The sequence below is a fragment of the Salminus brasiliensis genome, chromosome 9 (assembly GCF_030463535.1).
Source record: "Salminus brasiliensis chromosome 9, fSalBra1.hap2, whole genome shotgun sequence".
In the NCBI taxonomy this organism is placed as follows: Eukaryota; Metazoa; Chordata; class Actinopteri; order Characiformes; family Bryconidae; genus Salminus; species Salminus brasiliensis.
Genome location: NC_132886.1, coordinates 39,174,906 through 39,200,858, shown reverse-complemented (window position 1 = coordinate 39,200,858; position 25,953 = coordinate 39,174,906). Strand labels below are relative to the sequence as shown.

The window sequence follows — 25,953 nt, the reverse complement described above, 5'->3', positions numbered from 1 at the left end:
CCCTCAAAGTTTAGACTCTACTAAAAACAAGTCAGTAAGGTGATCACTGTACTATTCGCCCAAGTACTCTCGGAAGAGGAGGGTCTTCAGTCTGGGTTTGAAGACAGCGAGCGATGGACTCTGCCGTTCGGACCCCCAGGGGAAGTTCGTTCCACCACTTCGGTGCAGGACAGAAAAAAGCCTGCACGCTCGTCTTCCATGGATTTTAAGGGATGGCGGGTCGAGCCGAGCCATACTTAAATCTCTGGTATCAACACGGCCATCAACACAGTATTGGCCGATCCTGAGGGTACTTAGGGTTAGGGTACTTGGATCGGATGGGGAGGCAAATAAATGTATCGGGACATTCCTCCAAAGTACATATTAAAATAAGTGTGGTTTTGTTTGCACTTCTCGTCCTGCATGGTTTAGTACTCTGGTTATTTTTAGCCTTCCTGCATTCATAGCTGAATCTACTGCGTTGATTATGAACACAGAGTGACTGTGAACTCTCGTTCCAGAGGGAAAATCCAAGAATATTCCATGGAAATGAAGTAGTGGTGCAAAGCTGCTGCCGCAGAGAAACTCGCCCAGAAAACAGAGAAAACAACAAAACGCTGCAGAAGCTGCAACAACAACAACAACAACAACAACCAGCAGCTTCTCATCTTCTCAAGCACTGAGAATCAGCTTTGCAGAATTCAGCACCACAGCCACCAAGGAGCATATGGCAGGTGTCTTGTATGTGTGCGTCACAGGGTGGCGGATGGTGTGTAAAGCTAGGGAGTGGTAGGGCGAGGTCTGCTCTCCAACTGTGCCGGCACACACACTCACTCACTCACACAGCTGTGGTTCAGGGGTCGCTACATTATTTATCAGCGGTAGATGAGGTAGCTTCCACTCTGGCCAGCAGATGTGCTTGTACAGGCCGTGCCATGCAGTCTCCTCCATCATTTATGATCTGCACCGCCCTGCCCGGGTCTGGTGCGCTCTGGTCAGCGGGCTGGCTGCTTTTGAATGGAGCTTCGCCGTGACGCTGCACTAAGCAGGCCAAACTGCAGGGTTTGGCAACGCCACTGGAGCTAAAGCAACGCGCTAACGTTAGCGTTCTCCAGACACCAGCTCTGACTAGCATCACCCACATCGATAGGGGAGAGGGGGTGCTCTCTGGGACTCCCAGCCAAAGATGGGTGTGGCACCACCTAGGATCGAGCTCTCAATCTCCCATTGAAAGTGGGCCAATGCTTAGACAGCTCAGGGTCAGAGCTCAGGGTCAGCCTGGTACAAGGTACCCAAGGTACGAGGTTCTCCAGGTACGATGCTCCCTGGAGCAGAAAGGGTTATGGTTCTTAGGCAGCTTAAGGGACCTGGGCAACTCAGCTACTGGGGCATCTTCTGAACAACGTTCCTCAGACTGGCTCTATAGAGAGGCCTACAGAGCTGGGTGGGGCATGGAGCTGGAGGTAATGTAGGTCAGTGGGGCAGGTATTGGTGCTCCTTGCTTCTCTCAGGCCTGACACTGCGGATACTCACACACACACACACACCAGTCAGGGGGAGGCAGTCTTATCAGCGAACATCAATTACTAATGCATGCTCTGACCGCAGCCCAGGGTCCTGCACAGAAGACAAGCACTGCAGCACCGTCCAGTTTTCATTACATTCGATCAACAAAGGCTGACAAGATCTGCCAGATCTTCTGACCCAGTCTAGAACATCAGAGTGTCTCAGATTCTTACGCTCGCTTATTTTTTTCTGCCTCAACACCTTCATCACCTTCATCACCCTCAACACCAGACTGTTCACCTGCTGCCTAATACGTAGATCCCACCCCTCGACAGAAGCCGCTGGAACCAGCAAACCATCCATGTTATTCAGTGGCAGCCATTCCAGCAGCTCCGTCTTCTGCGTACTGTTTGTTCCTGACTCGTTCTATGACTCAAATCCATAGATTATGCTATTATCTATTTATAGTTAATTTTTTGTTAATAATTTTTTAACTGATATTTTATCATTTTAATTATTTTTTAAGTTAATAGTTAATTCATTATTCTTTTTGCTGTGCCTGGACAACTTCTTTTTATACTATACCACCTTAATTATTGTATCTCATTACTGTGCTGTATTGTGTAACTGCTTGTGTTTGTGTGTGTGTGTGTGTGTGTGTGTGTGTGTTCCTAGGACTAATGTACTTTATTTAGCGAAATACTTACAGAATATGTTAAACAATTATTTTATAAGTCATTCTAATCCTCAGAACTCTTACCAGCTAATAAACTATACATCTTAAAACATTAAGAGTTTATGTCCCACTGCATAAACATTCATGAAAAATGAATAACTGCTTAGTAAGTGTTATGACCTACGAGTTAAGTGTCAAATAACTGAGTAACTCTATCCAAACCAGTAATAATGACATAAAAACATTATATACAGAAGCCTTAATTTATGCATATATAGCAGTTACATACCAAAACAGTCATTAACTAGTTATTACAGGATTCCAAAGTCGTGCTTAAATACATAAATAAATAAATACGTAGGTACACCAACCTGAGAGTGGACGGTGCTGTGGTCCGCATGAGACTCTCCACAGCCAACATATGAACAGCCATTCTAGAAAAGACACACACACACACACACACACACACACACACACACACGTAAGGGACAAACACTGAAACCAGCAACAGATCTACAACCAAAGTGTCCACTTCAATCTCTGCACCACATCCAGTGTCCAGTGTCTGTCCTTCTAGGCACAATCACAATCTGGACCCTAAACCCAGTTTCCAGTCCTGGGTTTCCTTCTCGTTCATGTAACCGGCTTCCTCTAGGATTTATTTCACTTCCTGTATCCGTCATTTCACTTCCCGTATCCGGCCGGCCGCTGCAAACTGTATGTAGCAGAAACGCTGAGTGTCACGCCTACCTAAGGATTACAAAGCCCTGGACTGGAAACTGGATTCAAGTGCCAGGACTGAGGACTGGGGACATACAGTAATATATAAGGACGCAGTGATGTATAGATTTGCTGAGTTCAGTTAACATATAATCAAATATCAGCTATTGGTCAAATAGGTCACATGCTCATTATAGTGTGGCTATTATAATAATAACAATAATAACAACAACAACGGTCTCACATCACAGCGTATACAATTACTTCCACAACAGCTCACTTACCTCCAGACAGGCCCAGAGGTTCGGCCCCCCGACCTTGCAGTCCTGGCACTGGCCCTGAAATCACAACACACTCATTATGCTAATGCTCACCTGCCTTTCAGTATGAAACTGTATGAAACTGTAGGAGTAGCATCAGCTCAGCAGGCAACGTTTCACTCTAGAACGAGTACTGCGGTTACTGTAGACAGACGGCTGGGCTGATATGGTAGAAAAAGTATATTACGATACGCATCACGACATTCTGGCACACAGATCAAATGTCGCGGCAGTGGAGGAGGGGGGTGCGTATGGGTTGGGCAAAAGATCTGATCAAATAATAATAATAATAATAATAATAATAATAATAACAAAAATGAGCACAATTCAATAAAATAGCGTCATAAGAGCCCCAAATGGTCCAGTGGAATAAGGCACTGGCAGTATGACCGGAGAGTCGCTGGGTCAAATCTTTATCAGGTTGCTAGCCATCGGCAGCTGGCATCAGTTCTGAAAAGGAGAGGAGGATGGACGCAGGGTTGCAGTGGACTGGGGGGGGAGACTCACGTGAGACTTCTGGATGAGCTCCTCCTTAGTGATCTCTCCAACGCACTCCAGGTGCAGGCAGTCACAGCTCGAGCCGACCGGCATCGCTTTATCTTAATGCTGAGAGAGAGAGAGAGAGAGAGAGAGAGAGAGAGAGAGAGAGAGAGAGATAAAGCAGGGATAAACAATATGGACAGTTCTCTTCAACGCCCTCATTCACCTCAGACTGATCATGAACTCAAAAGCATGACGAACCGCTCAGAGGAACCAATATGCTCTCTCCCTAAAAGCACAAGGAAGAACCACTGAGAGCACCCAATACTCAAAAGAAGAACCTCCCTAAGAACATGAGGGAGAACTATTGAGATGAACCAGTATTCAGAATGAAGAACCTCCCAAAAAGCATGAAGAATCACTACTCAGAGGAAGCAAGACCCAAAAGGGAAAGCTCCCTCAAAGCCTAAAGAAAGAACCACTAAGTGGAACCTATACTCAAAAGGGGAACCTCCCTAGAGGCATGGAGAAGCACTACTGAGAGGAACCAAGAACCTTAAGCCCAAAGCATGAAGAAGAACCACTGAGGGGAACAAATAGCTAAACAGAGAACTTCCCTAGAAGCACAAGAAGGTCTTCCTTATGCTTCTAGGAAGGTTCTCCTTTTAACTCTTGGTTCCTCTCAGTATTTCCAGATGGTTCTTCTTCATCCCAGTTGAACACTGGGAGGAACAAAGGCTAAAAGGAGAACCTCCCTAGACGCATGAGAAAGAACCACTGAGAAGAACCAAAACTCAACAGTAGAACCCACCGCAGATGGATCTACTAATTGTGTGGGACAACAATTGCAGTTCTAGACACAGTCAGAGCTACAGGAGAACATCACCCTACGGTACACTGTGCAGGCGTAGTCCTATTCCTGGCAGAACTGTCGGCGTCTCATCCTCTGCCAACAGCTTTATATAGCCACGTCCCGTCCCTGCCGCAACAGGACACTGCCGTCCAGGGACCGGGTTATCTGCTTTCTGCCTTTGCTAATCTGCTGCATGTAGGACACCAGCAATCTCCGCATGCAGGGGAGGCTAGAACCCCCTGCAAAAGACAGCGAAATCTAAAGAACAGTAAGCGTGGATCGTGGCCGGTCACGTCAGTCACTTGGTTATCATGAGGAGCGCCCTCTTGTGGTCCCAAGACAAATTAAGTTCCGCAAACCTTTTCAATATTTTCCGCCTTGGGTATTACCAAGCATTCTGATTGGCTCATTCTGGCCCAACAGATTTAACGAAACTACCCTAGCACCCAAACGGATTTGAGGTCCTAATTGTAGCCTTGCAGCTCCCAAAGATGGCATCTTCAGAAACCCTGGAAGATACGCCATCAATAGCTTCAGTGCTTCAGGTTGATCATGTGTCCGCAGCACTCAGTCAGGTTCTGCTAAAAGCAGTAAACACGATAAAGGAGCGATGGCCTGATCACTCGACGACAAGGAGCAAGATCGTGGGAGGCCTGGCCGCGAGAAAACAACCAGCTCAGCCCTCAGCGCCACCCTGAGAACGTGCTGCTGTCGACCGAATAATGGGGTGAGGACCCACGTCTCCATTTCTGTGGTTCGCTGATCCAGTAAAGCCTTCTACAGCTGGGCCTGGGTTTCGCTACTGAATTACTCTCATCCCTGTAGAAAAAAAAAAAAGTACTGCCAATAGAATAGGACTCTCTGGAGCAGATAAACAAAGATGAACCTACTATGCCAGGCGTGGCTACAGAGGGCCGGAAAGCCCCCCAGCATTGCGCTGTGGAGCAGTGGTGGAACTGGGTTCTCTGGAATGATGGATGGTGGAGCTCCATCCAATACTTTTGGGATGAGGTGAGGTGAGGTTAGGTGGTGCTGATAATCATCATCATCACCCAGCATGCTGAATGCAATCACATCCTCACAGCAATGCTCCTCCAAAGTCTAGTAGAAAGCCTTCTTCTTCTTCCCTGGACAGTAGAGACAGTTACTCCAACAAATAGCCTTGATTTCAGGTGTCCCAATACTTTTGTCAACTTCGTGTATGGAGAAGGCTGATATGGACAGATGCTGGTCTTGCAGTTAAACGACTATAAATTTGGATGGATGAACTGATGGATGGATGGAGCAAAGCGCAGGAAGCTCCTGCAAGACAACCTGCAGCAAACACACCCCTCCAGTTCATGCTGGTGGACCCACGGGGCATTTCCGACACCCCTGGCCACCCTGACCCGCAATTTGGTCACTTTTAAGGCCCTGTAGTTTCAGATAACACTTGAGTCCATGGCCTCTAATGACTGTCCATCAGAAAATACACCAACCTACACAGTGAACAGAACAGTAGGGGGCTTCCATGCTAACCCCCCATGCACAGTCACGGGGTGGTAACAGGCACTGGTTAAACTGGGAGAATACTGGGGGGAATGGAAATGAACCATTCCCCCCTAATTATGCTAATTATGCTAATTATGAAGTAACTTACCTGCAGACAGAAAAGCTGCCATATAAACCACCAACGACTGTTTTGAAGTTTGAAAGAAAGGCTGCTTCTCAAATAGCACCGTGCTCCCTTCTCAACATGCACCCTACTATCAGCACGACATAGTGTAAACACACAAAGTGTGGATATTACAAATAATACACCTGAAAAAATGACATTTCCTCCAGAATCAGTGATTAATCATCACATCCTCGACATTTAATCACCTATAACTCGATTCACGGGCTGATAAACGTAACCTATGCTACCTAGCTAGGCTAGCTATCGCTAACTTGACTGACTTCCTGAGGGAGAACGGTCCAAACACAGACCTTAAACATGAAAATCACCACCAAAACGCCTCTATCTGTCCGAAAAGTGACTAAAATATATATATATATATGCTGAGGGAAAACTGTCAGAGAAATAAATGTATGGGCTAGCTATCTAACCCAGCCCTTGTGCCTGGCCGTTACGGTAGTGCACTACCTAGGGCATCTAACGCGATTTGGAACTCGGCCGAAGTGAAAGCTGACTGTAGGCCATAAGGGCATTTGACAGCTGGCAAAGCTAACCGCGCTAACGCCACGGACCTGAGCTCGGATGACTTCAGCTCAGCTCCGGGTGCTCCCTCGACGAGGAGCCGGAGCACAAAGCGGGAGGAGCAGCAGCAGCAGCAGCTTGAGAAATTCACACTTTACGCCACAAACATCAGCTAACGTAGCAGGCAGTTAGTTAGTTAGCCAGCTAGCTAGCTAGCTCAGCTAATACCGCAGCCCTGACGCTGCCTGCTGTAGCTAGGCTTTACCTCCAGGCCGCTCGGTCCGAAGCAAACACAGGTCAATCGATCAGCCCTGCGCCGGTTAAGATGCCAAAATCTCGCGTCCCGTCCCGTATTTACATCCTCCTTGTCCTCCAGGCTGGGCTTCGCTATGACACACTGGAGCGGCGCTTCGCTGCTCCGTAACGCCGACAGTCCGCGCGGGGAGGCAGCGACGGTGCCGCCTAGCGGAGAGAAAAAGGGAGCAAGGGCGAATCACGTAGGCAGCGTCTTTTGCACACAATCCCAGCCCAAGCGCCCCCCAGTCGAGCTACGGGGACATGACATGGCCTCCACTTTATATCTTCATACCTCAGAAAAGTCGTTGGACCTCATTTCGGGTCGGAGTGTGGGGCGGCTGTTCAAACGCAGCTGTTGAGACCTGGGCTGCGTCCCAATTCGCGCTCCTGCCTTCTCGTAGCCTCGCCTGGTTTCTAAGGAGACACGAAAAGGCAGGGAAATAATATTTAGATATTTTTATATTTTATATTTAATTAGAAATCATATTAGCATGCTGTCTAACGATGAATATGTCAATATTAAAACTGAAAGATTATTAAAAAAATTATTCTGTCATATTTGTTTCATTTTAGTGCCGAACGATGAGCTAGCCTGTTGCTAATGTTTTCCCTCAGTGACATTAAAAGGGTCTTATACTTTTACACTGTAATTCAGGAGGAAATAAAGGATATATGAATAACTTCAAATAAGCAAATCATTCTGGCAGTAGATAGCTACACTCACTGGGCACTTTATTAGGAACGGGTTACACTAACTGCTGGACGCCGCCGTCCAAAACTGCGGCCATTAAGGGATGGAAAAGATTGCCAAGTGTGTCTAAAAACCATCCCCACACCTTCACCCCACCACCAACACCACCACCGCCGCCGCCGCCGCCTGTGTTCCTCAGCAGACACTGAGACTCAGGGCCTATGTTCCCCGAGCCTTCAACCCCAGTCCAGTGTGCCGAGCCGCTGCAGCCTCAGCTTTGTGGTCTTGGCTGACTGAAGTGGACCCTGACGTGGTCTTCTGCTGTTGTAGCTTCACCCTCCTCATGGTTGGAGGTGGTGTTGTGCGTTCTGAGCAGAGTGGTTATCTGAGCTCCTGTAGCCTTTCTGTCAGCTCCACCCAGTCTGGATATTCTCTGTGGACCTCCCCTCAGCTCCCCGGGGGGGGTTTCTTTAATCGCACCTTTCGGAGTAAACTCTACTGCAGACTGTTGTGCTTAAAATATTTGTTCTAATTTTATGAGGTGAAAAAAGTGTGGTGTCAGATTGGAGCCAATTATGTGAGTATCACAAAAATAAATAAATAAATAAATAAATAAATAAATAAGCCCTCCATATCCCACCTTAGAAACATGGGGTTAGTGCATAGGCCCAGCCATGCTACAGCACCTCAGGAGGTTGGAGGGAGCAGAGAGGGTTAGGGGCCTTGCTCAGAGGGCCCAACAGTGACAGCTTAGTAGACCTTAGTAGAGTACCGAACCCACAACCCTGTGATCAATAACTCCAACCACTGAGGGTGCATTTTATGCCCTTGAACCAATCGGCTTATTGCCTTTTAAAACGTTTTAAAAATGTCCTTATTTTTAAACTCTATTTTAAACCCTATTTTCCTCATTTTTAAACCCTATTTTCCTCATTTTTAAACTCTAATTTTCCTCATTTTTAAACCCTATTTTCCTCATTTTTAAACTCTAATTTTCCTCATTTTTAAACCCTATTTTCCTCATTTTTAAACTCTAATTTTCCTCATTTTTAAACCCTATTTTCCTCATTTTTAAACTCTAATTTTCCTCATTTTTAAACTCTAATTTTCCTCATTTTTAAACTCTAATTTTCCTCATTTTTAAACTCTAATTTTCCTCATTTTTAAACCCCATTTTCCTCAATTTTAAACCCTATTTTCCTCATTTTCAAACCCTATTTTCCTAATTTTTAAACCCTATTTTCCTAATTTTTTAACTCTAATTTTTCTCATTTTTAAACTCTAATTTTCCTCATTTTAAACCCTATTTTCCTTATTTTTAAACCCCTTTGTACCCTTATTTTTACATATTTTTGAAAACATATTTTTCCTTATTTGTAAATCCTTTCCCCCCTTTTTAAAACTGTATTTCTAATCCCTATTTGTCCTTATTTTTAAACACTATTTTAAAGCATATCTGTTCATTATTTTGAAAACTTATTTTTACATATTCCTTATTTTTAAATGCTGTTTTCCCTGTTTTAAACCCTATTGTTTCTTATTTCTAAACCATTTCCCTCTTATTTTTCTTTTTTGTAATCACATTAGAAAGAAAACTAATTTTGCTGTAATTCCGACTCTTATTTTGAAGGTACTTTTATTTCAGTCCTGGAAGGGTTACATAAGCGACACGTGACGTCAGAGCCGCCGTCCTCCCCACGTTCTTCTTCTCTGTGCTGAGCGCAGACCGGGGGACATGGCTCACGAGCCGCACAAACACTGACAGTAAGAGGCTTGTTTCTCTTTTTGCTTCGTGATTGTTCAGATCAAACGCCCCGGAATCTAATATAAATAATAATAATTCATATTTCATTAATATTTTAATATGAATAAAATACTCAGGATGTGTCTGTTTAGCTAAACTACCTGCTGCAGTTTGCGCGTTCAGCCTTCAGTCATGCGCGCGCGCGTGTGTGTGTATATATATATATATATGTGTTATATATGACGTGTGTGTGTGTGTGTGTGTGTGTGTGTGTGTGTTTTGTAGTAGTACTTTCAACAATCGTCACAGCTGACCCCTTAAACTTGCCTGTGAGAGTGGCTGTGTTCCAATTGGCGTACTTGCATTGCTGCATACCAGTGGTACCCCCTCTTAGACATTTCAGTGGCCTCCAGCGCTGTTTCTTGCAGAACCACTGTTGGGACCCTAGACAGCCTGGTTTAGTAAGAACACCAGCTATTGCAAACCCACCTGTCCACCAGTCCCCCATATAAAAGGACACTACCTTCCAACCCACTTGAACCCTGTAAAAAGAAGATGGGAATTAAAATATGAATAATAAATAAATAAGATAAGTGGTCACAGGCCGAGTGAAGCTGGTTAGAAAAAAATAGAGGATAGTTTGGAAGGGTAGCCATTGCTAGTGTCCACTAGTTTTGCCCTCTCGGTAGAACGCAGATGCAGGTATTGGAGCGCAGCCGAGTACATGTTGCGATAGTTCACTGATCCAGCAGCAGTAATCTGATGCACTGCTGTGTTTGATGTGTCCTCCAGCCTGTGGAGGAGAACGGGTCCCAGCTGAGACGTCGTGATTATGGCACAATGGCAGAAGACGTGCTCCGAAACTCTGGGCTGTCCATAAAGCTGGCCGCCCTGCGCGTGGTGGACCTGCCTCTGTCCGTCTTTTCCTCTCTCCCTCGGGTAAGTTGGCTTACACGAGATGACGAACAACACACACTAACACACACACACACACACAGTACCATCATTAGAATACAGTAGAATCTAGATACAGGGGATTGTTCACGGTGATGGTGCAGCGATGTCCGAGACGAGATGGTTTCCGATCCTTTTGAGAAGATTTGGAGTCTAAAAATAGTTTTGTTGCTTTAAAATTTCAGTTCATGGCGGAGGGATACGTGCAGATGCTGGAAGGCTAATAGTTCCTTATTATACCTTCATCAACGTCACGTATGAAGGCTGTGAAGGACAGGGCTATATTTGTAGACATGGTGAACCCTGGTTATTTTCACCTCCACTGTAAAAAAAAATAAATAAATAAATAAATAAATAAAATAATTGCCTTCATGCCTTTATTAATAATTATTATAACCATTATTATGGTTTCAGACGCAGGAAGCGTCCTAAATAACAGAAACGTCAGCGTGTGTGAGGGATGCACAAAGTGTGTTCTGAACTAGCTAATGAATTAATGTGCTATCCTGCTTAGCATCCAGGGGGAAATCCTCTCTAGGCTGTTGGGAGTGGCCTCTTCCAGGATAACCGCCCCCCGCTGTCCAGACCGCAGGTGTGGTCACTGAACGGGTTTATCGAGCAAGCCCTGATGCCGTCACCTTCTCGGACATGAAATCACTAAATCCCAGCCGTCCCCAGTGTTTTCCACCACCAGCACCGCCAGTCATTTTTAGGGGGACGTTCATACGTCATAATTTCATAATTCTTCATACCTCTCAGAAGGTTCTTCCACCTGTTTGAGGAACCTTCCTCTGAGATCAAGGTTTTTTAAAAGAGCTGCTCCTGCCTTTGATGGAGTAACTGTCTCTACTGTCTTCTACTAGATTTCTACTAGAGGAACATTGCTGTGAGGATTTGATTGATTGTATTAGTGAGGTCAGGATGTTGGATGATCACCTCCCTAACTCTATCCAGAAGTTTTAGATGGAGAACCATCCATCATTCCAGAGAACACAGTTCTTCCACTGCTCCACAGCTCAATGCTGGGGGGTTTTGTACCCCTCTGTAGCCCACGCCTGGCATTAGACAGCATGGTGCCAATAGGCCCAGCTGCTGTAGATCACAGTGTTGTACGGATTATGTAAGTGGCTGAAGCGATATTGATGTGGCCAGGCCTGTAGCTTCTATTCCCCATTGACTTCCATTCAGTCCTGTAGTCCTCCTCATCACTGAGGTTCCTCCACTGTGCTGTGACCTTTGGCAGGTATCCTGTGTTAAAAGTGTCCCAGGACCCTGGCCTTCGGCCTTCTTTGGTGTACTAGAACGTGCCCTCCAGACATCGGCGGATTGAGCGGCCGCTGTTCTGTGCTGTGTGCTCGCTCTCCCTTGTTGCTAAGTCCCGGTGTAAATGGCAGCGTGTTGCTCGTGTGTCAACTCCAGCCACGGGCTTATGTCACGGAGGCATTATTATACACAGAATTATACACTAAATTGACAAAAATATTGGGACACTAGCTTGTTTGTTGTTTCTTCTGAAATCAAGGGTATTAAAAAAAGACTTCCTGTCCAGGGAAGAAGACTAGATTTTGGAGGAGCATTGCTGTGAGTGATTTGATTGATTGATTGTATTCAGCGACAGGAGCGTTAGTGAGGTCATGATGTTGGATGATCACCTCCCCAACTCATCCCAAAAGTATTGGATGGAGCACCATCCATCATTCCAGAGAACACAGTTCTTCCACTGCTCCACAGCTTATCAATGCTGGGGGGCTTTAATGCCTGGCATTAGGCAGCGTGGTGCCAATAGATTCATCTTTGTTTATCTGCTCTACAGAGTCCTATTGTATTGGCAGTACTTTTCTACAGGGACTAGACAAGCTGTGTGTGTGCATTTGCACATCATGTCAAACATGAAGTAGCTGAATGCGTTTATGTTCTGACCCTGCATAGAAACAAGGCGTGTGGAGGGGCCTAGGGGCCAGATCAATCTGGTAGGACTTCCGGAATCAAATCACAGCTGACCAATCATCACTCTCCCAACTGCAAAAGGCTCCTATCATCATTCGTCTGTCTGTCCCTCCCTCTCTCTCTCTCTCTCTCTCTCTCTCTCTCCTTCTCTCCGCTCTGTCACTCCACTGGGGGCATGGTGAGAGCCGGACGTCTGATCGGAGTCCTGAGTGTGACCCAGGCTTCATGTCTCTCTCCTCTGTTGACCAGGTAAGCCTCAGCGCCGGCACCAAGAAGCTGGTGGCCGCCACAGCCTTCGGCGCCGTCTCCCTCGCCCTCCTCGCCCGACACTTCAAGAGGAGAAAAGGCAGGAAGAAAAGCCAGTCGCCGCGGGAACAGGAGGCCTTCGACTTTCTCGCCGTTTTTCCCCAACCGAAAGGTAAATCGCAGAGCCGGGAACGGAGTGTGTGAAGAGCCTTTACCGATCAAGGGACCTTCTCTATTATAACCATGGTTCTCTATGGCATCACTATATATATATATATATATATATATATATATATATATATATATATATAAAACAACAGGAAATGTATGTGTAAATTAAATTATATGATTTCTTTAAAAAAAAAATTGTCAACATTTATGAAATGGTACCAAAAATTTCTGTTACTATGGAAACTTTTTTGTGCACTAAAATTTATTACAACTATTGGGTACACAAAAAAATCTATAATATTTAAATCAGTCTTTAGGAAGGAGGTATCTAAAATACTTTCTAAAAAAAAAAAAGATTTAATTATGTATTTTTATATAATATAAAAAACTACACCATACATTTTATGGTGGTGTTCATTATATAATATTTACATCAGTATTTTACGAATAAGTATCTACAGTAAAATAAGTTTAGCTGTGGTTTCTAATATTAAAATCAGTATTTATTAGGTAGGTTTTCTGAGTACTTAAAATATCAATACACCGTTTAAAAATCAGATCTTGCTGTGCTGTTTATAATGTATCATATATTGCTATTTTATTTTATATATTTTTTTTATATATTGATATCTGATATTTAAATGTTATTCACTGGTATCCAAAATACTTAACGTATTAAAAAGCTGTAGCTGAGTGTAAATGTCGGCGCTGACCAGGGTGAACTGACCGCTCTCATGTCCTCCTGCAGATGTCTGTGGCAGCCGGCAGAACCTGAGCTTGTCTCTGAACTCCAGGAACGGCTTCTCCTGCCATGTGGTTCCTAACGGCGGCTTGTACAGCAAGCTCTCCGGCTCCCTGCAGAGTCTGGCCTCGGTAAACCCTGAAACTAAGTCTAGAGAAGGGCTGTCGCTATGACAACTGATGTTCAGAGGGTTTTAGACATTCTGGACTTGAAGTGATGGTTCATGAAACGTGATCTCCTCTCCTTACCACAAACAAACTCAACTGGCCAAGACGTGTTTGGCGCTGGAGCTACGAGGCTAATGTAGTTAACGAGTAATGTGAGCTCATAAAGCATCGTGCAAACTATATATGTGTAGATCTACAGACTTCTGGGTGTCTGGAACTCTGCTTAGCGCCGTTACTTCCTACCTACATTACGTGTTAGTTATAGGGCTCGTTAGCTACGTTTGTTGTTACTAATGTTCTTGGTTATTTTCATTGTTTATTAGCGAAGTTCTTTATCACCTTTATTTATGAGATGATTTATTTGGTAGGAGTTACGTGTTACCTTTGTAACTTGTTAACATGGCTGCTAGTTACCTTTTTTATGCTGTCGGCTACGTTCTTAGTTACCCGTGTTACTTACTTAGCTACGCTTTTACTTGGCTACGTTCTTAGTTACCCATGTTACTTACTTAGCTACGCTTTTACTTGGCTACGTTCTTAGTTACCCGTGTTACTTACTTAGCTACGTTTTTACTTGGCTACGTTCTTAGTTACCCATGTTACTTACTTAGCTACGCTTTTACTTGGCTACGTTCTTAGTTACCCATGTTACTTACTTAGCTACGCTTTTACTTGGCTACGTTCTTAGTTACCCATGTTACTTACTTAGCTACGCTTTTACTTGGCTACGTTCTTAGTTACCCATGTTACTTACTTAGCTACGCTTTTACTTGGCTACGTTCTTAGTTACCCGTGTTACTTACTTAGCTACGTTTTTACTTGGCTACGTTCTTAGTTACCCATGTTACTTACTTAGCTACGCTTTTACTTGGCTACGTTCTTAGTTACCCATGTTACTTACTTAGCTACGCTTTTACTTGGCTACGTTCTTAGTTACCCATGTTACTTACTTAGCTACGCTTTTACTTGGCTACGTTCTTAGTTACCCATGTTACTTACTTAGCTACGTTTTTACTTGGCTACGTTCTTAGTTACCCGTGTTACTTACTTAGCTACGTTTTTACTTGGCCTCGTTCTTAGTTACCTGTGTTACTTACTTAGCTACGTTTTTACTTGGCTACGTTCTTAGTTACCCATGTTACTTACTTAGCTACGTTTTTACTTGGCTACGTTCTTAGTTACCCGTGTTACTTACTTAGCTACGTTTTTACTTGGCCTCGTTCTTAGTTACCTGTGTTACTTACTTAGCTACGTTTTTACTTGGCTACGTTCTTAGTTACCCATGTTACTTACTTAGCTACGTTTTTACTTGGCTACGTTCTTAGTTACCCGTGTTACTTACTTAGCTACGTTTTTACTTGGCCTCGTTCTTAGTTACCCGATGTTACTTACTTAGCTACGCTCTTTGCTGGCTACGCTCTTTGCTGGCTACGCTCTTTGCTGGCTACGCTCTTTGCTGGCTACGTTCTTTGCTGGCTACGTTCTTTGCTGGCTACGTTCTTTGCTGGCTACGCTCTTTGCTGGCTACGCTCTTTGCTGGCTACGTTCTTTGCTGGCTACGCTCTTTGCTGGCTACGCTCTTTGCTGGCTACGTTCTTTGCTGGCTACGCTCTTTGCTGGCTACGTTCTTTGCTGGCTACGTTCTTTGCTGGCTACGCTCTTTGCTGGCTACGCTCTTTGCTGGCTACGCTCTTTGCTGGCTACGCTCTTTGCTGGCTACGTTCTTTGCTGGCTACGCTCTTTGCTGGCTACGTTCTTTGTTAGTTTTGTTTCTGTTTAGCTAAATTACCTGTTTGCTTCCTTAATTGTTCGCTGTGTTACTTGTTAGCTACATTAGCCTCAAACCATTAGTAAAAAGCTGAAAAAGTAACAGGTTTCGGCTGTGATGTGTGTCGTTAGCCGCAGGGTGACCCCTCTGCTTTCTCTCAGGTGAAGAGCATAAACTCCTGCAGTAGCTGCACGTGTGCTAATGGCTCAAGCTGCTGGGACCGAGGAGACGAAGGCGAGCTCCGTAACATCATCCCCGTCACCACTCCAGAGAACCTCTACCTGATGGGTAAGGGCTGACGCGTCTTGTGTAGACTGCTAACAAACAATGCTAAATCATGATGAAGGCTATATTAAATGTTAGCATTGCTGTTTTAGCATAGCTTCGCTTGGCTGACCCTTCACTACTCCTTCTGCTGGTGGTGTTTCTCCAGGCATGGAGCTGTTCGAAGAGGCTCTGCGGCGTTGGGAGCAGGCGCTAACGTTCCGCAGCCGGCTTGCGGAGGACGAGGCCAGCTGCGCCTCGGTCAAACTGGGGGCTGGAGACGCCATCGCGGAGGAGAGTGTGGAGGTACGGGACCTTGTTGTGAATCGATCGATGCTGGTTTCCGCTGCAGAGTTTTGATACAGCAGCAGCGAAGCGCTGAGCTTTCTTCACACTTCCAGACACAGGTGAAGGTTGTAGAGTCGGCCAAACATGAGGATTAACCGCGGCCCACTTTCACCCAAACTCGCCGCGCTTTCTCTTAAGCCTCTGCTCGATTTTTAAATAGTAGCTAAGCGCCCTCCGGTGAGCCGGGCTCTGCGAGGGATGTAGAAGGCTTAGAAGATTAGAGGGCACATGTGCCTTATTTACAGCCAAAGTTCAAGTTCTTCAAGTGCATACATTGGAACTCAGGCTCAATCAAAAATGGATAATTAATAAATAAATCAATTAATAAATAAATAACGCAGAGCTTCATTGTTCTCAGCGTCACAGACAAATGTTTGTGGACACCCCTTCTAGAAAATGCATTTTCATACTTTCAGTTAAGCACCCATTGCTGACACAGATGACACACACACAGCTTGTCTAGTCCCTGTATAGAAGTAGTACTGCCAAGGACTCTCTGGAGCAGATAACCAAGGAGGAACCTATTGGCACCATGCTGCCTAATGCCAGCATGCAATCAAATCCTTACAGCAGTGCTCCTCCCCCAAAATCTAGTAGAAAGCCTTCTTCTTCCCTGGACAGTAGAGACAGTTACTCCAACAAAAGCCGGATCAGCTCTTTTTAATACTCTTGATTTGAGCAGTGTCCCAATACTTTTGTCTGCTTATTATAGGGAAATGCTAAGCTACAGTTGCTAACAAACACTGGACTTCGACTTTGCCCAGTCTTAGGTGCTGCTTTTACCACAAACACTGGTCCAGACGTACCTATTTACTTACAATAAAACCCGAACTCCAACAAAAACAACCCAGTAGTCGCATTTCCCACACTGTTATGTTGACCAGTGATGCGGCCATTATAAAGAGGTGACATTTCTATGGCTATGAGGCACGGGACAACGTCTGCACCAGTTTCCCTCTGAACTCGTATCCATCAACGTGGTTTAGGAGCTGCTCAGGTGAATAACTGAAAGCTTCGAATCCTTTCTGTGTCCAGGACATCATCAGTGCAGAATTCATCCACAAGCTGGAGTCCCTGCTGCAGAGAGCCTATCGCCTCCAGGAGGAGTTCGAGGGAGCGCTGGGCCTGTCCGACCACTCTTCACATCCCAGCAATGGTGAGTCCATATTCCGGTCTGTAAAAAGGCAAGTTGGCGTTCTCAAATCATGTTGTGAATCTGACTCGGTCATGCAGATCTGGAGAATTTGACCCTTCCTCTCTAGAGAGTCACCCAGGTGCTCGTTCAGCCTCTTGTCACTTCTAGACTGGACTACTGCAGCTCTCTTCTGGCTCGTCTACCTCTGTCCACCATCAGGCCCCTGCAATTGATCCAGAATGCAGCGGCACGGGTCGTCTTCAAGGTTTCTAAGTTCAGCCATGTCTCTCCACTGCTGCGTTCTCTCTTCCTCGCTTCCTGTAGCTGCTGCCCTCATCAGATTCAAACCCCTGACGCTGGCCTACAAAGCCAAGAGTGAACCAGCTCCTCCGTACTTGATGGCAATGGTCAATGATCAGTACCAAAAGTCTATCCAGCTTCAAGTACGGCTCGGCTCTTTTTTCTGTCCTGCACTGAAGTGGTGGGACGAACTTCCCCTGGGTGTCTGAACGGCAGAGTCCAACGCTCTTCAAACCCAGACTGCAGACCAACCTCTTCCAAGAGTACTTGGGCAGAGTGTAGAGGATTGTGGTCTCTACACTGGCTTCTGTATTGCGTAGCATCTAAACTTAGAGGGATCTTTTGGATTCTAGTCAATACAAACCAGCTAAGGCTATTTCTGAGTAAGCAGTGAAGCACTGCTGTGATTCGTTATGGAGAAGAGCATCTGCTAAACACCTTCAATGTAAATGTATGTAATTGGATGCCTAGCATGACCATAAGCCTAAGTGGATGGGGTCTCCACTCTCAGTCTTAACTACACCACCATTAGCATCTAAACAAGAAGAACTTGTTGTGTACTCTCTAAATACACAGGTACCTGAGACCATCTGAACTACACGAGTACCAGGTACCATTATTGGCTGAAGTACTCCAGATAGTATTAGAACTACATGACTGTAAATTATCTTCAAAATCCCTAAAAAGACCAGTTACCAACAGAGTTAAGCAAGTACCGATTACTGTACTAGTCATGTACCCTTTACCATCAGAAGTACAAACGTACCAAATTTCAAAAGAACTCATTACTGTCTGTACTTCACAAATACAAATTACCATTTAAAATAGTCAAGTACCAGTCAGTTATCATCTAAAGTAATTAAATATCCATAGCCATCTGGTACAGAATAGCTACGCCAGTACACACTACTCTACAAACTCCTCAAGTACCAGTGCTACCATCTACAGTAAATAAAATACCAATTAAAAATACCCATCTGAACTACACAAATACCAATTGCAATTGAATTTTTAGGATGTTCGATTTCAGCATGTCTTAATAGATTGGCTAAAGTAACCCCGACCCAGTTGCTGTCCAGATGTTGTCGCTCAAAGTGGAGCTTAAAGCATGGCGTATCAGGCGTATCGACTCTTCGTACAAAGCGTAGTGCTAAAGAACCAGATACCATCTGAACTACAAGAATACTAATTACAGTCTGGAGTGCTAGAGTACTAATTACTGCCTGAACTACACAAATACCAGCTACAATCTGGAGTGCTGAATATACCAGTTACTATCTAAACTACATAAATATCAACTACAACCTATAGTGGTAAAGTACCTAATGACCTAAATACCAATTACAGTCCGGAGTGCTGAAGTACCAGATACCATCTAAACTACACGAATTGCAGTCTGGAGTGCTAAAGTACCAAAAGTACCAATTACTGTTTAAACTTCCCAAATACCAATTACAGTCTGGAGGGCTGAAGTACCAGATACCAACTAAATTACATAAATACCAATTACAGTCCGGAGTGCTGAAGTACCAGATACCATCTAAACTACACGAATTGCAGTCTGGAGTGCTAAAGTACCAAAAGTACCAATTACTGTTTAAACTTCCCAAATACCAATTACAGTCTGGAGGGCTGAAGTACCAGTTACCAACTAAATTACATAAATACCAATTACAGTCTGGAGGGCTGAAGTACCAGGTACCATGCAAGCTACATAAGTACCGTATACAGTCTGGAGTGCTGACCAGTGAAGTACCAGTGAATTGTACCCATCCAGCACAGCCTTGAAAAGTCCTAAACTGTCCTTAAAGGTCATATGATGTCTGGAGAAACGAAAAGTCTTGGCTCTAGCTGCTCTTAGTCCAGGCGCTGGGTCAGTGATCTGCTACACGTGAGGTAGTTGCTGGTAATTGACTAAGCTTTCTTCTCTGTCTGGCAGATAAACACACTGACGCCTCGGCGAGGGAGGATTTGGACGACTCGTGTTTGAGGGACTCTGTTAGCATCGCCTCCACCGACTCCTTTGTGTCTGCTGCAGAGGTGAGGAAGCGGGCTGAATTGTCACATGGTTTCCATGGTAACACTGCTTCACGCTGCTCTCAAACACCTAAATGAATCAAGCGTTGTTATAAAAGGGTATTTCAGTACACAGTCTTCTGCCAGTCCGGTCTGGCCTTTCGTTCCTCGGATAGCTTCTGGGCTTTGTACTTTGGTGGTTTCTGGCACCAAACGGTCGCAGCAGATCCTTTAAAGTAACTTTATGCAGCATTTTCCCTTAAAATAGCAGCTTCAAATTCATGTTGGAGCGCCACTGAGGTGAGCAGGAGAACGCTCATGAGAACTACATACCAGTTGTCTCGCAGCTTGTCCAGAAAAACACGTCTATAGGGTTTCCTTTAGTAGTGACTCAAGGTACAAGTAGGGGGAGCCCAGGAGCAAGAAATACAGATTATCGCATAATGCTGCTTTAAGTCCTGTAAGGTCTGAGATGGGGCCTCCATGGATCACGTCATGAGCCTTAGGTGACCCACATCCTTGGAGCACTTTTGGTACATAGATCTGAACAGCTACTCTCCCACTCTGTCTAGCAAGCAAGTGGCACACAGCGCCACCTAGTGCACACTGTTCGTGCACTGTTCATTTCTTCTAATGGACTATGTTTTAGCACCTAGGCCTAGTCTGGGGTTCAGATGTTGCAGATGTGCTGACTGCTCCCTCTGCTTTGCAGCTGTCAGAGCACAGGGAGATGAGGAATGCCTTTGGCCTCGGCTCGCTCTGCCACTACCCCTTCTATGAGGAGGCCCTGCAGATGGCGGAGGACGGCAAGATCTCCTGTAGAGTCCTCCGGTGAGGCTTATATACACTATGTCCAAATGTTTGTGGACACCACTTCTAGCATTCAGCTACTTTAAGTTGCACCATTTGCTGACATAGATGTGCAACTGCGCACACACACACACACACACACACACACACACACACACACACATCATGCCTAATCCCTAATGACTAGAGAGGGATATACAACCCCCCCCCAGCATTGAGCTGTGGAGCAGTGGAAGAACTGTGTTCTCTGGAATGATGGATGGTGGAGCTCCATCCAATACTTCGCTGAATGCACTTTACTTATATTTACATGCTGCCTTTTCTCCCTAAAAGAACGGAGATGCTTGAATGTCTTGGGGACACAGATTTCCTCGCGAAGCTGCACTGCATACGCCAGGCCTGTCAGGTACAGCAGCATTTTCTACGACGTCAGTAGCCCTTTCTCACAAATCCACCAAAAGGCCTAAAAAACAACTCCAGCTCTGCCTTTTGAGAGGCTGCCAGTCTCAAATAACGCTGGCCACTGCTTCTCTGTTCAGGTCATTCTGCATGAAAGAGCAACTAGGATGTTTCTGGCTGACACAGGAAAGAAGATCTTGTCCTCAATAATTGTCAAAGCTAGGAAGGTGAGTGTGCATCTTTCTTACTGGTGCAACATGACCCGTACCGGTACCTTCAGATTCACCCATCTACTCATCATTATAATCTACTCTCTTGATTTTTATGACACTTGATTATTTATGGATATGATTTAAGGTAAAAATGAGCCCTAACTGGCTCCTTTTGCTACGGACAGTTCGCCACACTTAAAGCGATGATACTCTCTGATGCTGACCGGTATGGAGTATCGTGTTCTGCTGATATTCCACAAGCAGATTGATGGCGAACAAACAAACAAACAAATTAGCTTATCTAACATCACTGGCATAAGAAGAGAATAGCTAAACTTTAAGCATGTCTAGAGGGATCAGTGGAGGAGCTGTGTTTTCTGAAATGATGGAGCTGCTCCATCCAGAGCTTTTGGGATGAGGTGGGGTGATTATCTCACCTCACTAACGCTTCTGTCATTGAATGCAACTAACTAAATCCTTACAGCGATGCTCCTCCAAAATCTAGTAAAAGCCTTCCCTGGACAGGGAATGAGCAGGTGTCTCAATACTTTTGTCAACGTTTTTGATAATTATGTCACAGATTATTATATCATAAAGACCAGTTTATGTGGATGACTCCTCTTGTTTTCTGTGGTTGGCAGAGCCCCAAGAGGTTTGAGGAGGTTTTTGAGGACATGGTTTGTTTCCTGGAGCAGACGGACCATTGGGAGAACACTGAGGCGGAACTGGCTGCGAGAGGGGTGAGAGAGATTTCCTCACATGCTCGAACCCGCTGGTGCAAAAGTACAAGCTGTCCGAGTGCCGAGCTTCCAGACCAGCTTTAATGAGCTTTATTCAAGAGGCAACGAGGGTGGGGGGAAAAAAAGAAGCTGACCGCATTTAAAGGAGTAGCCCATCATTTGCCCCCTATCCCTGTTGCCCTGGAGCTACAAGGCTAATGTAGCTAACAAGTTAAGGACGCTAGCAGTCGACTCTTAGATGATTTGTTTTGGTTCTTGCATTTCAGTCTTCTTTTCCGCCCTCAGGTGAAGCATTTGAACTTCTATGACATTGTCTTGGACTTCATCCTGATGGATTCCTTCGAAGATCTGGAGAATCCCCCCATCTCCATCCAGAATGTGGTGAATAATCGCTGGCTCAACAGCTCCTTCAAAGAGACGGTAGGTCGGAGAGTCCTCATCACGCCCAGCTTGAACTCCTCCTCTGGAGTTAGTGTGGCACTCTGCTCACTGCTGTTTGTTTTCTCGTAGGCTGTCGCGTCAAGTTGCTGGTCTGTTCTGAAACAGAAGAGACAACATATGAAGGTACTCTTTCAGGATTGCTGTGGATTGGTAGCATGATGTATACGAATATTCTAACATTTTTCAACCAATTTTCAGACCTTTTAACTAGAAATGTAAAAAGCTACAAGTTCTTTATCAAAACAAACAAAAACAAAACCATCAACCAATGGAATAAAGTTCATTAAGACAAGTAGAAACATCTAAGGGTGTTTTCACACTAGCTTGGTACGGCAAATTGTTATACACAGGTATAACGGTCTGTGGAATTAGTACTATTTTACTAGATAAAAAAATTACTTAAATTTTTACTAGTAAAAAATGTACTTAGTATGATGAATTGAATTTAGTCTGCACGATAAAATATTGTGATAAATATTGTATATTGTGAAAATGTCTTTAAATGTCGCGCTGTAGCATTTATGCCGTATCGCCCCGGCCCTAGACACAGCTCAGGCTTTTGAGCGCCAATGCAGTAACTCGTGGTTGTATGTCGGTGTGTCAGGTGCAGGATGGCTTCATTGCTCACTTCTACACAGTGTGCGAGCACATCAGCCCTGTGTTGGCATGGGGCTTCCTGGGTCCTAAAAGCTCCCTGCATGACTTCTGCTGTTTCTTCAAGGTAAAGTATAACTTCAGAAAACGTAATAATCCAGCTGTGCCTATGTGAACAAAGTCATTCAGAGCGGGTTCCCTTCTAGAGAAACGGACCCAGACGTTTGCAGAGTTCAAAGCCTTTAAAGCTTGAAAACTGGTCCATCCAATCATGCAAATCATGTGGTAAAAAGCAAGTGAACAGTGTTTATCCTGCGAAACTCCAATAAATACTCTGAATAAACCATTATTCAAGATTTTTATTCAGATTATTTATTTGAGTGTTTTTTTTAGGCTGAACAGACAAACCACTCATTTTCAATTAGCCAAATCATTAATAAGCACTATTGTATGATTCCAAAAGAGGTATTTGTGTGTGTGTTGGCTCAATTAAAATAATTATCCATAATAAAAACACACAGGTTGCACTTCAGGGCATTATTCTGAACCAGAAATGGAGCATCAATATTTTATGTAAATACTAGACTTGGTATATAAATAAACTGGTCATAACTTGGATTTTTATTCCAATTGTAATTTTGTAATCACTGGCAAACGTGTCACTGTCCATCATCCATGTTTTTCGTTGTGTCCTCATCCAACAGGACCAGGTCCTGTTCTTCCTGAAGGACATATTTGACCTGGACAATGTGCGCTACTCCAGCGTGGAAACCTTGGCTGAGGATATCCTCCACCTGCTGCACCGTCGCTCCGAGCTGCTACTGGCTTATCTTGGCGCGGACTCCCTCCGCCACGTCAACGGCTGCGTTGGAACCCCGCTGCACCTGGTGTCCAGCGCCATGCTGGAGACGCGGGTGCAGTGAGCTCACGCCTGTGTCTTCACGCTCCTGCTCGTGATGGAGTTGTCTGAGGAACGTCGTGCGCCGGTGTCTGTCCGTGTGAAGCTGACATGCGGGTTCTGCTTTAGAGGATAATGTCCTTGTGTCCAGGGCTTCGGGGTTTTTGGTGTGTTTTTATCTCTGTAGAGGTAAAAGAGAGAGAGAGGCATGACCTGTAACAGAGCAGTAGACTGGATCATTATGATTTTTCCATGTGCTGCTCTGTTGGAAAGAGCATCGACACTATTTACTGTACAAGTTATTTATTAATGGCTCTAATTTACAGTGTTTGTTTTTTTTTGTTTTATTGTTTGGGTTATGCTGCTTAATCAGTGCTACGATTTTAATTTATTAGTATTGTTAAAATAGGAATCTTGAACTTTTGTTTGGAAATGTCACAAAGTTACTGTCTAAAGGGTCTGGATCATGAATTTCCACCCCTTTTATTCAAAACAGTGGGCAGTGGTGTGTTAAAAACTGCTGCATAACATGCTGTTCGTTCTCTATTCCTTATAAGGAAACTGGAAGCTGAAGCAGATGCCTTTTTTTGTCAACTGTTAGTGATGTTACAAAAACCAGTGCATTTGCAGGTGTGTGTCCATTCAGCTGTCCAGACTGCTTTTAGAATTAGGTGCCAGCCAGCAATAATTTAAGTCTTAATGGCAAAAGACTAAAAACAAACTGACATTTAAAAAAAGATAAAAAAAAAATAATAAAAAAAAAAGGTGATGTAAGCCCACCCATTCATGGTAAGCGAGGTTCAGGGTTAAACAAAATATAAAAATTAAGAAAAAACAGGGCATGGGCCCTTTAAATGATTACATTTTTTTTTTTTCACCAATTTCCTCCTAAATTTAAATTACCCAACCTCTATGTACTAGCAGCGTACCTGGGATTCGAACCAGCAACCCTCTGGTCATAGTGATAGTGTCTTAGTCCGCTGGACCACTTTGGGCCCTGGGTCTGTGTGTTTTTTTTTTGTGCTTTTATCTTAAACACTAGCATTAAGACTTATAAATATAAGCTAAATGTTCTAGTTAGTTAGTTAGTTAGTTAGTTGGGGGGGGGGGGGGACCCGGGCCAGGAGAGTGATGGGGCCAGCTACTGTTCTGGAGGAAGGCCAACTGCATTATTGCAGGGCCTCTGCTGCGCACCGTTTGCAGCATGACTGGGATTCGAACCAGCAATCCTCTGATTGTAATGACAGCGCCTTAGCCCACTGGACCACCGGGGGTCCCCCCAATTTTAAAACTTCGTTTCTCGGTGTTATGACTTGTTTATTTCTGCCATTTCGCCGTAAAAGGGTACTTGTATTACAACGGTGGGTCAATGTAGTGTTAAGACTCTTGCCCAAGGACTCTTATTGGTGTAGCGCAACATAATCACCCAGACTGGGATTCGAACCCCAGTCTCCCACATGGCATGATAGCTCACTGCCAAGTAGTGGTGTTCCCTGTTGCGCCACATCAACCACACCGCTTCTCGTGTTGCTAAAAGCAGCTTCTGTATAAGCCTTGACAAACAAACGCAAAGCTGTTAACCTCTTATTATCACAGCAAGCTCATAAGGTGTAAACCTCACACGCCTATGGTCAATGGAACTCCCCCATTTGTTACACAGTGACAGTACCACCCAGCTAGCATTAGCATACGTTCGTACAGGGCTGTTGTGAATGTCCCATAGCGGTCATTTGATTGACTGTATGAGCCTTATTGTTAGTGCATGTATGGTGGCCCAAATGTCCACGTAACCAGTGGCTTTTTTTGTTTGTTTGGGTTGTTTTTTAACTGTCTGGTTGTCATACACATACTGTGTTGTGTGTCTACAGTATGTACACAGCAGAGTGTGTTAGCAAAATGTTAAAACTGAATATTTGTACTAGAAAATTGTTTTTTTTTTGGTCGAGTTCTCAAAGAAAACCATTTTCAGTATGAAACTGCGAGTCTCTGACATTTCTGTTTTATTGTAAACTGTACAAATATATGAGCAAATCAAAGACCTGTAAAAAAAGACGTCTGATGGGTTTGTCCCAAAATAAAGGATAACCTTGGTAAACCATGGCTCTTGATTGATGAAATTAGTTATTAGTTATCAGAATTAGTTATTAGTTGACATCTGGCTTTGGCTTTAGCATAGCTTAATACTAAAACACTGTTCAGAAAACTTTTTTCGTAACAGATTACCTGTAATATATTTTAAGGGTATTTACATATACCTTTTTAGTAAACTTTACTTAATTTCTATAAATTAATTTGAACTTTTTAATATTAAAATACATTACACACTACATAATTTCATTATATAGTGCTTACTAAA

At 44.3% G+C, this 25,953-nt stretch overlaps 2 protein-coding genes across 3 annotated transcripts in view; one reads left to right on the top strand and one right to left on the bottom strand.

The window, feature by feature from the left end:
• Positions 1–7,185, bottom strand: part of usp33 (ubiquitin specific peptidase 33) — a 28,120-nt gene extending 20,935 nt beyond the window's left edge. Inside the window, exons 1-4 of one of the 2 annotated variants that reach the window (XM_072688366.1) lie at positions 6,979–7,185; positions 3,709–3,807; positions 3,166–3,219; positions 2,533–2,595 (exon numbers count right to left, since the gene is read on the bottom strand). In XM_072688366.1, coding sequence (XP_072544467.1) covers positions 2,533–2,595; positions 3,166–3,219; positions 3,709–3,792 — 201 coding nt within the window. In that variant the 5' untranslated portion in view covers positions 3,793–3,807; positions 6,979–7,185. Of the gene's footprint in view, positions 1–2,532; positions 2,596–3,165; positions 3,220–3,708; positions 3,808–5,424; positions 5,497–6,978 lie in introns of those variants that run through there. The other variant, XM_072688367.1, reaches the window with a different exon arrangement.
• A 2,081-nt stretch (positions 7,186–9,266) lies between these two features.
• Positions 9,267–25,692, top strand: miga1 (mitoguardin 1). The gene is made up of 16 exons (XM_072688368.1): positions 9,267–9,465; positions 10,238–10,384; positions 12,596–12,764; positions 13,512–13,636; positions 15,602–15,728; positions 15,874–16,010; positions 17,088–17,208; positions 19,427–19,527; positions 20,216–20,334; positions 20,647–20,719; positions 20,853–20,939; positions 21,566–21,664; positions 21,950–22,084; positions 22,175–22,228; positions 22,710–22,826; positions 23,404–25,692. The coding sequence occupies exons 2-16, from the start codon at positions 10,286–10,288 to the stop codon at positions 23,620–23,622; spliced, it is 1,782 nt and encodes a 593-aa protein (XP_072544469.1). The 5' UTR covers positions 9,267–9,465; positions 10,238–10,285; the 3' UTR covers positions 23,623–25,692.
• Positions 25,693–25,953: the final 261 nt, after the last annotated feature.

What these genes read in the sequence shown, in the direction of transcription:
- miga1 (XM_072688368.1), top strand. Translation starts at nt 10,286, where the DNA reads ATGGCAGAAGACGTGCTCCGAAACTCTGGGCTGTCCATAAAGCTGGCC. An exon ending in CTCTTCACATCCCAGCAATG is followed by an intron (nt 17,209 to 19,426) that starts GTGAGTCCATAT and finishes TCTGTCTGGCAG; the next exon opens with ATAAACACACTGACGCCTCG. An exon ending in ACTTCTGCTGTTTCTTCAAG is followed by an intron (nt 22,827 to 23,403) that starts GTAAAGTATAAC and finishes CTCATCCAACAG; the next exon opens with GACCAGGTCCTGTTCTTCCT.